The 13,266-nt window shown below is 33.9% G+C and overlaps 1 protein-coding gene across 1 annotated transcript; it reads right to left on the bottom strand.

Annotated features, from left to right (window-relative positions):
* Nucleotides 1-33: 33 nt before the first annotated feature.
* LOC132741179 (inactive rhomboid protein 1-like) lies at nt 34-12,073 on the bottom strand (the record flags this gene model as incomplete). The annotated part of the gene is given in 7 exon segments (XM_060729297.1): nt 34-896; nt 2,839-3,081; nt 3,590-3,771; nt 4,654-4,818; nt 4,990-5,161; nt 10,794-10,954; nt 12,059-12,073. Coding segments are annotated over 7 exon segments (1,391 nt in total), but the record flags the coding sequence as incomplete, so codon positions are not given.
* Nucleotides 12,074-13,266: the final 1,193 nt, after the last annotated feature.

The raw sequence follows: 13,266 nt of genomic DNA, 5'->3' as shown, positions 1-13,266 counted from the left end.
AGACAGGAGGTTTTCAGCATATTATTTCACAAAATTCATCATGGGCCCTTGTTGCTGATGCATATTGTCAGCATTTTACAATTTAAAACAAAACTTTTGTGAATGTTTAGTCAAAATCTCATGAGAAATGGAGAAGCAGTTGAGAACAAGTGTATTTCTGATTTGGGAAAAAAAGGGCCATAATTTCCCCAAAAATGTCTGAATCACAAAATCCTGTCAGTATGCATCAGGGCACTTAGTGATCAGTAGATTAATAAATGACTCATAATCAGAAACAGTTTCTATAATTACGTGTTTATTTCATAAAACGTAGCATCTTTCAATTGAAGAAATTCTTTGTTCTAAAAAAGTTCATATGAATACATTTTATTCTCATCAATATTTCTGTACAAAAAATAGTTTAATTGCTAACACTTGATTTACAATTGTATGCATATTAATTTCTAAAACTGATGCCACAGGGATGTGTCACACATTTTTTCTGTATATGGCACACAATTTAACTTCTTACAACCCTCACAATTCTCTAAACTCTGAACAGCAACAAACAAATGCAATAGGAAGTAACAAATTAAAATCAGTAGACCTGATGCACTAACAATCAAAATAACTCTCACGGGGCAATGCCACTTTCCAAATGTGACATACGGCAAAAATATTACTCCACAGAGGGCGCCACTTATTAAACCAGTTATCATTCCAAAAATGTCCAAATATGGTAAAGTACCAAGGAGAAATAGAAGGATAATTGCAACTGATAATTTCAAAAGCTCGAGCCATGGTCTGTCCACAAGTTTCCAGAAATGGAAGAGTTCAATGATTACCACACCGAGCATTCCACACACAGCTCCCATCCCACCTACATGTACTTCGTATGGCAACATTATACTTGATGTCTGAAAAAATTTAAATTCAAAATATAGCGTTGAAAGTCTGAAACATAAAGAGGTGCTGTTGAAAAGTTTGTCTAATTTCAAGGAAAAAGTCATTTAAATAGCTGAATAGCTGTTATACATTTATGTCCTAGTTCTTATCGCTTGGCTTCAATTTAGTTGTCAATACCAGCATTAGATACCATTTAGTGACTTTTTATTTGTACTGCCCCATGCAAATTTTAATACATATCAAGATGGCACTCAAGTAGAACTACTAATCTGATGTATGAAAATTAGCTGCCTTAGTTTCCTCTAAGTTCTAATAACTAAATTTACAACCCTTGTTGGGAGGGGCAAGCGACGAGTCTGGGACACTACCACTTGGTGGTAATGTAATGATGACCCTTGAGAAATAAAACAGCTATTAACTCTATAATTACTAACTGAGCTCTTCCTTAGAGCAATTATATACACTTTATTTCCTTAAGCAGAATAATTTTATTAAAAATAAAAAAAGAAACTATCATAAATCAAATCCTTTGTTTAAGACATGAGAATTTTGTATGGTTTTTGTTTATGTATTCTTTTATATACTGACATTACCTTTACTAAAAATTGCATGCTATAAAAACTGTGCACAGCAAACATTTATGAATTTATGAATAATCTTATTAGCAAGGAAAAAATAAGTTCAGGAGAGAAATTGGGAAAAATTTTAAGTTATAACAAGATCTGAAGATTTTTCTCTCTCCCTTTATTTCTTCTACAGAATTCTTTTAGAACATAAGCAACAAGCAATTATCATAGTATTGCAAGCAATCCATAAGTCCCCTACCGGTTAGAACCCCATCAACATTCTGAAGGGCCATTGGCCATTCACTAATGTTTCAATTTTTTTCTATTTTAAGTAAATTTGTTGGAAAAGTTCTTTAAAAGCGATCACAGGAAACAGTTTTTATGAACAGACAGACAGACGGACTGAGGACACTCTAAAGTTAATATTTGAAACATCCCTGTTACCAAAATATAACATTTTAAAGCAAAATTCTTAAAGAGGAGATAACTCTTGAATTAAAGATGCAATTTTCACAAAAATTTTCAGCTCTTTTTGACTAATCACAAATATTGTTATATTTTCCATGTTTTTTAAGCCTATTGTGTTGCCAAGGCAACTGATATTTTATCAAAATAGGAAGAACAGATAAGACATGCATAATCTCAAGACTGCTATCTACCTATATGTCAAGTTTCACAAAAATATTTCCAGTACTTTTTGAGTTATCACTGGATTCAGTTTATGTGTAAAATTTGCCAAATTTTCAGTCTATGTGTTGCCATAGCAAACCAGAATATTCAACATAGGAAGAAAAGAAAAAGACGTGCATAATCTCAAGACTGCCATCTACCCATATGTCAAGTTTCATAAAAATATTTCCAGTACTTTTTTGCATTATCACTGGATCCAGTTTATGTGTAAAATTTGCCATATTTTCAGCATATTTGTTTGCCATAGCAACCAGAATTTTCAACAAAGGAAGAAAAGAAAAAGATGTGCATTATCCAAGACTGCCATCTACCTATATGTCAAAGTTTCATAAAAATATTTCCAGTACTTTTTTTGCGTTATCACTGGATCCAGTCTATGTGTAAAATTTGCCATATTTTCAGCCTATTTGTTGCCATAGCAAACCAGAATTTTCAACATAGGAAGAAAAAAAAAAGACGTGCATAATCTCCATACTGCCATCTATCCATATACCAAAGTTTCATAAAAATATTTTCAGTACTTTTCAAGTTATCGCGGGATCCAGTTTTGTGGACGGACGGACTGACGGACTGACAGACGGACAGACGGACGGACGGACAGACGGACGGACGGACAGACGGACGGAGGGTAAACCTAAAGTCCCCTCCGGTAAACCGGTAGGGGACTAACAAACTTTTTATTTGTTTATCTACTTACCAGCAAAGCCATTGTGCCTGAGATAATATAAATGATGAGCATTCGAAACCAGCCTGCTGTCACCTCTATTTGAGTGAGGAGAAACCACTGCGTGACCATGACAACAAGAAACTGTATAATGCCATGGTGATAAAGTAGTGAAAGTGGTACACGCCACCACTGGGCAGGAGAGTCTGGTTGCCATGGTAATAAACCGGAAGCTGTAACTCGACCAGGGTGACATATGTTCTCAAGGCACATCACCTTTATAACAAACATCAGAATTTTTATTAAGATATTACAATTGTAATAAGAAATCCATACATTTTATCAGGATTTATCTTCTATTTTCATTATGTATAGGTTATAGGAAGGTTTATGACATACAAAGTTTTAAAAATTTAGTTTTATAACCTATCACTTACTTACAGTTAGCCCCGCCCATTCAAATCTAGTATTGGCATTATGTAAATAGGTGAAGTCCATTACATCAGATCTTTTAACATATGAATTTAATACATACAGTTCAGTTACAGCACTGTTTGGTAAATATTTTGGCAAAATTTAAACAAAATAGAGCGATTTCATTGGCAGACAAACTTTGGCAAACTGTATTTTAAATTCTATAAAATAAGTTTGACAAATTTCAAAGTGATGCAACTACCATTAATTAATTCAATCCTGCTATAACTACATACCCATAAGTACTGATTCTCCATCTTAAGAATAGAAGGAAATTTAGACCGGGAAGCAACTAGGTTCATAGTTTTACCTGACTACAATGTTCCGGTCCAAACAGGTAAAATTCTCCACCGAGAAAGGCACAGTGCTTGTGAGACATGAGGCGACACTGTCCTTTCAAACCAAGGCAACATGGTTTCATATTGTGTCTAGTTCCAGCTTTGTTGACAGGTCGCTTGTTACAGGTCACATCGGCATTCCACTTCCCTATCCCTGAAATAATCAATTAGCATTTAATTTGTTTCAATTGAAAGAGATTAATTCAGCCCCAAAAAAATATTGCCACTTTAGTAAAGGGTCATGCCAGCCTGCACATCCATGCAGTCTGACCAGGCTCTATAATAACTGCTGGGTGATAAAACTAAAAAAAATTATCTTGATATACCCTTGAAACTAATAATGGACAGTTGCAAAATTCGAAAGCAGACAAGTTAATTACAAATTTCAGCAGGTTTAGGGTTAAAGAGTCTATACAGACTGAAGTATTATATGACTCTTGGCCATAGGACTATGGTCACTTCTTAAAATACTTTGCATTCTTCATTATGTAATAAAGTACCCCTCTTGTCTCATATTTGTAGTAAAAATACGTGACAAAGAAATACCCATTTCCCAAAAGCATTGTAATATAATTTCTTTTGTCCTTTTATCAATTTCTCATATAATTCTTTTAATTACATCCATATAGGACACAATTCAATTTGAATTATTTTGCTTTTAAGAAAGCCTTTAGACATCAAATAAGGCACTTGTCAACAATGAAACAAAAACCATAAATGACTATACTCATTAAAATCTGATGACTATTTATATATAAGAATAGCAGTAACTTTAAATAGATGTTTTTCCATAATATCATTTTAGCAAAGCTAAAAACATTTGGCCTGCTTTAGAAAAGTAGGAGGACCTTTTTTTAATCCTCGGCAACCTAGGTATTATAAGTCAATTGAACTGAAACCCTATCCATTTTAGCAATAATAGAGGTCTATTGAGGTCTGTGGAAGGTATTTTCACATCAAATATTTAATACCTGGGTAGAGTCAGATTGATCATATTCACCTAAAGAAAAGATTTCATGGAGATTATAAGACATACCTTCAGTAAGATTGTCACACTCAGCCTGTGTTGTGGTACCCGCTACATTTCTGGTAGAGACCTCACAACATCCTAGTGGTGTGTCAGTGCTGTAGTTCTGTTTAGATTGTTCAAACTGAAGCTGTAGATCTGTTCTCATACATGGTGCAAATACACCACCCACTCCTGTAATAGAAAAAATTATTTCTCACAGTCTCAGAAAACCACTGTAATTATTGTTTACGATGTTTAATCAATTAGTATGATACAATTGACAGTTTAACGAATTCAATTTCACAAGAAAAGAAAATGTAAACTTTCCATAGGAAAAAAAGAATGACAAGAAGCATTACCTACCTATCAAGCTCTTTTCACTTGGACCTATCCAAACATTTGGTGCTGTCCACTTGTGTATGGTCTCCATGCCCATGAAAGTCTGTATACCAGACTCCACTGTAAGTTTTGGCTCTACACCAATCAATGTTACCCCATGTAGACCATATATTACGATGAAAGAAACCAACTGAGCCTAATATAGAGTCAACAAAAATGTGTGAATAGTTTGACCGCAATAATATTCAAGGACAGCGGTATATCATGATATAACCCAGCATAAATCATTACAACTTTACATAATATTATATCTGCCTGAGTGAAAATTAAAATAAAAACAAAAACCAACTGGTCTAGACGTGTTATTCATGACTTGGATTTTATTGATGCAGTATCAGTAGTGTAAGACTGTAACAGAATGTAATAAAAGATAGTAATCCATTGAAGACAAAGTGAAAATGTGTTATATTTATCCCCATCTTTAGTGATAGTGATTCTAGTTCAGTGATATTTCCGCTCACCTTAGCACAGAGTGCCATTGTGAACTATTGTGATTGTATAATGTCTGCTATTTGTACCTAAATCTTGTAAAAAGATATTTTTTTCCTCAACCATTTCTTATTTTTAAAGATTGAGAAGCAACAAATGCACAAAATTTCTGACCAAAGTGTATTTATCCCAATGAAAATGATATTTGCACCAAACATGCCAAATATGTCTGCATTTATGTGTGGTTTTCATCCCTTAAACAATAAGGGCACCTGTATTTTATTTTTGACCTGTAAAATTTTACACCTGTATTTTTGAGCTAAAAAATTTTACACCTGTATTTTTTTTTTAGACCTGTAAAATTTTACACCTGTATCTAAAGAGCTGTAAAACAGTACAACTGTATTTTCGACCTGTAGAAAAAAACTGGATACGTACAAAAGCCCCAACCCCCCCCCCCCCCCCGGACGAAAGCCCCCCATCTAAAAATGACAAGGTGGACAAAAGCCCCCCAATAAATTTTCCACATAGGACAAAAGCCCCCCCATAAAAAAGTAAAGGTAGGACAAAAGCCCCCCCATGGTCCATCACATTTACATATAGTGTAAATGAATTAATAACAAGGGTGCCATAGTCACAAAATACGCCCGTTTACGAAAAAGCTTTAGATGGAGATGGGGGCATTATGGATAAGTGTTATCTAGCAAGCAAGTTTTTATTCTTGGCACTGTGTTGTTAAATGAACCTTAAAACAAATCAATAGGGAAGATATGCACAGAATGTGTGACCTTGACCTTGGTCGCAGGGACCTGAATTTTATGCACAGCACTCAGCCTCACAATGATGAACATTTGTGCCAAATTATATTGAAATCCCTCTATGCATGTAGAAGTTTTGCTCCAGACAAGTGTTTTTCTATGGGCTCTAACTGTGACCTTCACCTTTGACCTAGAGACAGGGCACTACGTCTCATGGTGGTGAACAATTCTATAAAAGTAACATTAAAATTCCTCCATGCATGTAGAAAATATGCTCCGGACAACATCTGGATATTTAATCATCTCCAGTGACCTTGACCTTGCAAATATTAACCTAAATTAAATGTGTAACACCTGTAGTCATGATAGTTACCATTTGTGCTACAATCCATCAATAAATGATGACTAAATGGTCCCTATAACCATCTTCAAATTTTTATCTGAACTTTGACCTCTATGTGTAACCTTGACTTTGGTCGCAGGGATCTGAATTTTGCATGCGACACTCAGCCTCACAATGGTGAACATTTGTGCCAAGTTATATTGAAAACCCCCTATGAATGTAGAAGTTTTGCTCCGGACAAGCGTTTTTCAATGAGCTCTAAGTGTGACCTTGACCTTTGACCTGGAGACCTGGATCATGCATGGAGCAATACATATCATGGTGGTGAACATTTCCATAAAGTATTATAAAAATTCTTCCATACATGTAGGAGATATGCTCCAGACAAAATCTGGATATTTCACCATCTTTAGTGACCTTGACCTTGCATATATTGACCTAAAGTACATGTGTCACAGCCGTAGTCATTATAATGACCATTTGTGTTACAATCCCTCAATAAATGATGATTAAATCGTCCCTTTACACATCTTCCTATTTTTATCTTTTTTTAAACGGGCGTATAAAAAGTACATGTAATTTAATAACAAACTAGAAATGTGTCATCATGCCACGGATGCCCCCGCATGCAGCCAAAATTTCAGATGTTATAATATTTAGTTCCAAATTTGTTTGCACAAATAATTTTTTTCATTTTAAGTTCAAAGCCCTTAAAACTTTTCAATGTTAACACAAACCATTTTCATACAATGTTCAAGGCACTGAAATTATTCAGTCTAAACCTTTTGAAAATAGCATATTTCATATTTGTAGCCAAAATAATGGGCATTGGCTACATACATTTCAGTGCTGAAACTGAAAGTTCAAAATTTTTACAACATTCAAGAAGAGATAAGTTTGTCCAAAATCATTGAACCACGACCAAATTCAAACTTAAACTGCTTATTCCTAAGATGTATCTATATTATTTTCAAAGTGAAAGGGACATAACTCTGCCAAAAAGTCATCGAAACCATGACCAAATTCAAACTTGACCTGCCCATTCCTTTGACATATCCATATGTAAATTTGAGTAGTTGGGTAGATAATGAAAGAAAACTGTAAATTTCATATTATTTCAAAGTGAAAGGGGCATTACTCTGCCAAAAATCATTGAACCATGACCAAATTCCAACTTGGCCTGGGCATTCCAAAAACATATCCATATGTCAAATTTGAGTTGAATGTGTTGTACCATTGGGGAGATAATAAACAGAAACTGAAAATTTCATATTATTTTCAAAGTGAAAGGGGCATAACTCTGCCAAAAATCATGAAACCATAACCAACTTTGAACTTGACTTGCGCATTCCTGTGATGTATCCATATGTCAAGTTTGAGTTAAAAAGTGTTGTACCATTGGGGAGATAATGACCGGAAACTGAAAATTTCATATTATTTCCAAAGTGAAAAGGGGCATAACTCTGCCAAAAATCATTGAACCATGACCAAATTCGAACTTGACCTGTATTTTCTCACGACATATCCATATGTCAAATTTTGAGTTTGAATGTGTTGTACTGTTGGGGAGATAATGAACGGAAACTGAAAATTTCATATTATTTTTCAAAGTAAAAGGGGCATAACTCTGCCAAAAATCATTGAACCATGACCAAATTCGAACTTGACCTGTATTTTCTCATGACATATCCATATGTCAAGTTTGAATTGAATGTGTTGTACCATTGGGGAGATAATGAACGGAAACTGAAAATTTCATATTAATTTTAAAGTAAAAGGGGCATAACTCTGCCAAAAATCATCGAACCATGACCAAATTCGAACTTGACCTGTATTTTCTCACGACATATCCATATGTCAAATTTGAGTTGAATGTGTGCAACCCTTACTAAGATAATGAACGGAAACTGATGATGACGGAATGACAGAATGACGGAATGACGGAAGGACGGAATGACGGAAGGACGGAAGGACGGAACAGGGTAACACTATATGCCCCGGCCATTACATGGCGGGGGCATAAAAAATTCTGATTTAAGATTTTATTCTAGGGAAATACATTTCATAACAATTCTTAATCTTTGAATGAGCTGAACTGATATTTACTTGAAAATTAAAATATAATTAAATTTCTATGAGAAAGTATTTACATTTGATAAGGTAATTACTGTATGATCTTTATGAACAAATACCAAGTCTACAGAACACCATAGTTATCACAGTTAAGAATCTTGACCAATGAATGAAACATGTGTAAATAAATGTTACATTCTTTACAATCATACTCAAGTCCAAGAAAGGAGGATTATTTTCATGCCCTTTGATTAAATTCTATTTTTTAGAATTGAATGTGAAAAAAGATCAAGGGGAGTAATTGTGTAAGTCATTTATGAACAAAGTAATAACTTTGTTGTCTCCCTTTGATTAATTCTATTTACAAAATCTGGATATTTCAATCATCTTTAGTGACCTTGACCTTGTATATATTGACCTAAATTATATGTATCACAGCCATAGTCTTGATAATGACCATTTGTGTTACAATCCCTCAATAAATGATGACTAAATGGTCCATATACACATCTTCATATTTTTATCTGAACTTTGACCTCTATGTGTGACCTTGACCTTGGCCGAAGGACCTGAATCTTGCACGCGACACTCCGCCTCACAATGGTGAACATTTGTGCCAAGTAATATTGAAATCCCTCTATACATGTGGAAGTTTTGCTCCGGACAAGCATTTTTCAATGAGCTCTAAGTGTGACCTTGACCTTTGACCTAGAGACCTGCTTCATGTGCGCGACACTGCTCTCATAGTGGTGAACATTTATATGAAGTTTCATTAAAATCCCTCCATACATGTAGGAGATATGCTCCGGACAAAATTGGACGCCGCCGCGCCGCCCGCCCACCCGCCGCCGACCGCCCCAGGGGCGTTCCCATAATACGTCCCTTTTTCAAACGGGCGTATAAAAATGAAAAGAATTTGTTTTAATGTTTATTAATAATGTATATATTGAAGTGTTAACAAAGTATGATAACAGATGAAATAATGCATGCATGCGATACTGAATCATAGCTTTTCATATACACAAGAAGCGTCAGAAGAGTAGTAATGTTTAATCACTTTAATCCTTAGCACTATGTCACCTACATTTGATGTCCATACATATTATTAAACACATAAAAAACACAACATTAATACATACATACTTAAAAATATTACAAACATGAATATGAAGAGCACATGGATGAAATAAAGCACACTTATTGATAAATATTCTCACAGTCTCTGCTACAGTTCAGTTTCAGAAATGTTCACATTAAGTTGAGTCTGATAACATTGTGACATGGCACACAAAATAACCAAATTAATTGAAAAAAGGCAGATATCAATTCATTTACACTAAATGTAAATGTGATGGACCATGGGGGGGGGGGGGCTTTTTGTCCTACCTTTACTTTTTTATGGGGGGGCTTTTGTCCTATGTGGAAATTCATGGGGGGCTTTTGTCCACCTTGTCATTTTTAGACGGGGGCTTTCGTCCGGGGGGGGGGGGGGGGGGTTTGGGGGGGGGGCGCTTTTTGTCCTACACTCGAAAAAAACGGTTAATTTGCATATTTCGTTCATAGTACAGTGTAAAACACGGTGTATTTTTGAAAAAACAGGTGTAATTTGCTATATGTTTATCAAAACTGAAGAAAATACAGCTGTAATTTTTAACAGAAAAACAGGTGTATTTTAGGCAAAATTACAGGAGTAAAATTTCGTACAGGTGTGGTTAAAGTCAATCTTTTATGTCAATATAATCCTAAGGGATCATGGTTTTTACTGGAATTTGGGTCACAATCAAGTTCCGGTATATGACAATTTCACTGATGGAAGCAGATCTAAGTGGGGTTTTTTTTGTCACTATATAGCTTAACCTTTTTAAGTAAAAGAAAATTATTATTCTAGAACAAAAGCTGTTTAAAAGGAGATTAATTATTGTTTATAAGTACAAATCTGACAATACCATGAAAGAGTAACTTTTCATGCAATTCTTTAACATAATTGCTTCAGTTTAACTTTAAAATTATTTAGTCAGAAACTAGTTTAATATTTCCATTTTTGCATCTGTGAGTTGAAAATGAATGTCTGTGACTGATACTGGAATTACAATTATAAAAAAAAAAAAAAAAAAAAAAAATGTAACTCTTGTCAGCTAAAATTCAGATAATCATCAATTACTTACAAATATAATGAAATATGTAAAGAGCGGCAGGTAATCAGGTAGTGAGCCGAGTTTCCGGCGATGTTCTGTATGTCCTATCTGGTGACTACTACTTTTCTTCACATTCCTCTTTAACGCCTTCCATCGGGCAGCGTTCTTAGAGTTCGGGTTCATGTAATAATCTATATAAAAAGAATGATTCACTTTACTTTTTTTTCAGACTATTAGTATAATCAGTCACTCCAACACTCTCCAATAAATGTTGTATAGAAAGATACATTCCAGCTTCACAAGTGGAAGAAAACCTCAGGTGCACTGGTAATTAATTTAAGCCAAGTGCGCACAAAAGTTGAACCACCACCATTCTTTATGCTTATTGGATCATATTAAAGCTTCGATAATTCCATGAGAGATCACTGGGCTTGGATGATAATCTAAACCATAGAAATGGGTCTTACTTATGGTAAATAATAATTGGTTAATGAAAGAAAATATTTAAGTAACTGTTTAAAATAAAAAAAAACAACAAAAAACTTAAATATTTAGAGATATAATCAGTCATAAAATCAATTTTAGTGTTTTAAAAAAAATGTGTAAAAAAAATAATGTTGTTCTAAAATTATTAGAACATGTATGTTTATTTTTCATTCAAATTCAAAAACACTGTAGACAAAACAGGGTTAACCTTGTAAAGTCTAATACTTTACAATAAAAAAGAAATCATTACATATTTAAATCCAGACTTAAACAAAAATTGAGAAAATGTGACAATGAAAACCAAATTCATTACTAAAACCAATAGGTCATTTAGTCAAAGAAATATATCCAGATGTACCGTAAAATTCCTATTGAAGGCTCCCAGGGGCTAAACAGTTTTTCCTAAATCCAAAAATCTTTGTTGATACATTAAAATTTAGAGTGAGCAACTGTGTTGGCAAGAACTTTTAAAAAGTGTTAAGGTTTTAAGTTTATATGATACAATTTTGTGTTAACTGTAAAATAAAATGGGGGATTCAAATAAACTTATGGATTTACTAACTCATTTATTCAGCACTGATGAGATGATTTTTTCCATATCAAAAAACCTGGGGGACAATGGGGGGGGGGGGGGGGAGGGTTGGGGTGTGGGCTTTTATTAGGGGAGTAGTGTTTAATAGGAATTTTACGGTAAATAAAATTTATTTCTGCCAAAAAAAGACAATGTCCAGATCTTGAGAGAAGCAGGTGTGAGTATCAACCTTTTCATATTTAAGCATCAAAAGATATACATAGATTACTTCCCCTACCTTTAGCCATTGCAACATTTCATTATGGCAGAAATTTCCAAGTCATACTCCTTGAGTTTGTTAATTTTCATCTTTTCAATCTTTGTTTCTCTACTTTTTCTTTCTATCTGTAAACACAAAATTATCGGTAACAACTATTTACATAGCTAAAATTTTGTTGGTTTCATGAATTTAAATTACACCACAGTTTTTTTTCTCACAATTTCCTATTTAGTTTGATCCCAGAAGTCTGTCTTGGCATTAAATGATAATATTATTTCAGGCATTTTGGGCTGTAACGCTTACTCAGACACTTGGATATTTGCAATTCAGACATTAAATTAGCAATATGGTTCTGGTGTTGATGTTTAATTGCTAAATAAAGATTTCAGTCTTTCACTGTGACCCTTATGAAGTTTAGAATATATTTAGCTTAGCTGCAGGCACTGACCAACTTTAGGACATGGAAATTATTTGAGTACCAGGTATCTCTTTTATTACCTTACAATGATGAGAAAAAGGGGCAGTCTATTTTTTAATGAAAGAAGAAGTCTGAGTTTTTCCTGACACACTTTTTTTCAGTATTTTCACAAACTTCATCAATTTTGATAACATAGTCATAGTTTTTGACAAATCTTAAGTTGCATATATATAATAAAGTACCCAGTGGATGGAAATTTGAAGTTTAATGCATAGAGTAGTACATGTAGTAGTTTTGAAAAGTGAACAGTAATATTTTTTTCACATTGAAAATCATTCTCTTTCTGAAAATGTCCCCAAAAAAGGCTTTAAGCAAGACTCTTACTGACTGAAAAATTTTGTTCAGTCCTTTGTTTTTATCTAAGGAAGAGAATAAATGAAGTGTATACATCTTTATATATTACTGACCTGTACATAGAATTTATAATGTTTCAAGGCTTCTTTCCCATACACAACATCCTCAGGACATAGTTTACTTTTAACCTCCTGAGTGAAAAAAAGAGATAAATTTACTTTATTAGAACCACTTCTATATATGACAAAACAGGTAAAAATTGAACTCAGGTCAATTTATCAAAAATTATAGGTAATGTCTTTTACATGACTTGCATACATTAGCTTTTATTGTCTAGTGGTAGGTCCATCTTCAGTACATTTTTATGGCCAACTTTGGGTTGAAATTCGGCTATATTTCCATCCTCAAAAAGACCATATCACGTTTTCATGCAACGCACTTTTCTTTTCTTAAT

The sequence above is a fragment of the Ruditapes philippinarum genome, unplaced genomic scaffold (genome assembly GCF_026571515.1).
Source record: "Ruditapes philippinarum isolate M1 unplaced genomic scaffold, ASM2657151v2 ctg17417_1_1_1_1, whole genome shotgun sequence".
NCBI lineage: Eukaryota > Metazoa > Mollusca > Bivalvia > Venerida > Veneridae > Ruditapes > Ruditapes philippinarum.
Note: the sequence above shows the minus strand (reverse complement) of the source record. Positions and strands in the feature narration are given on the sequence as shown.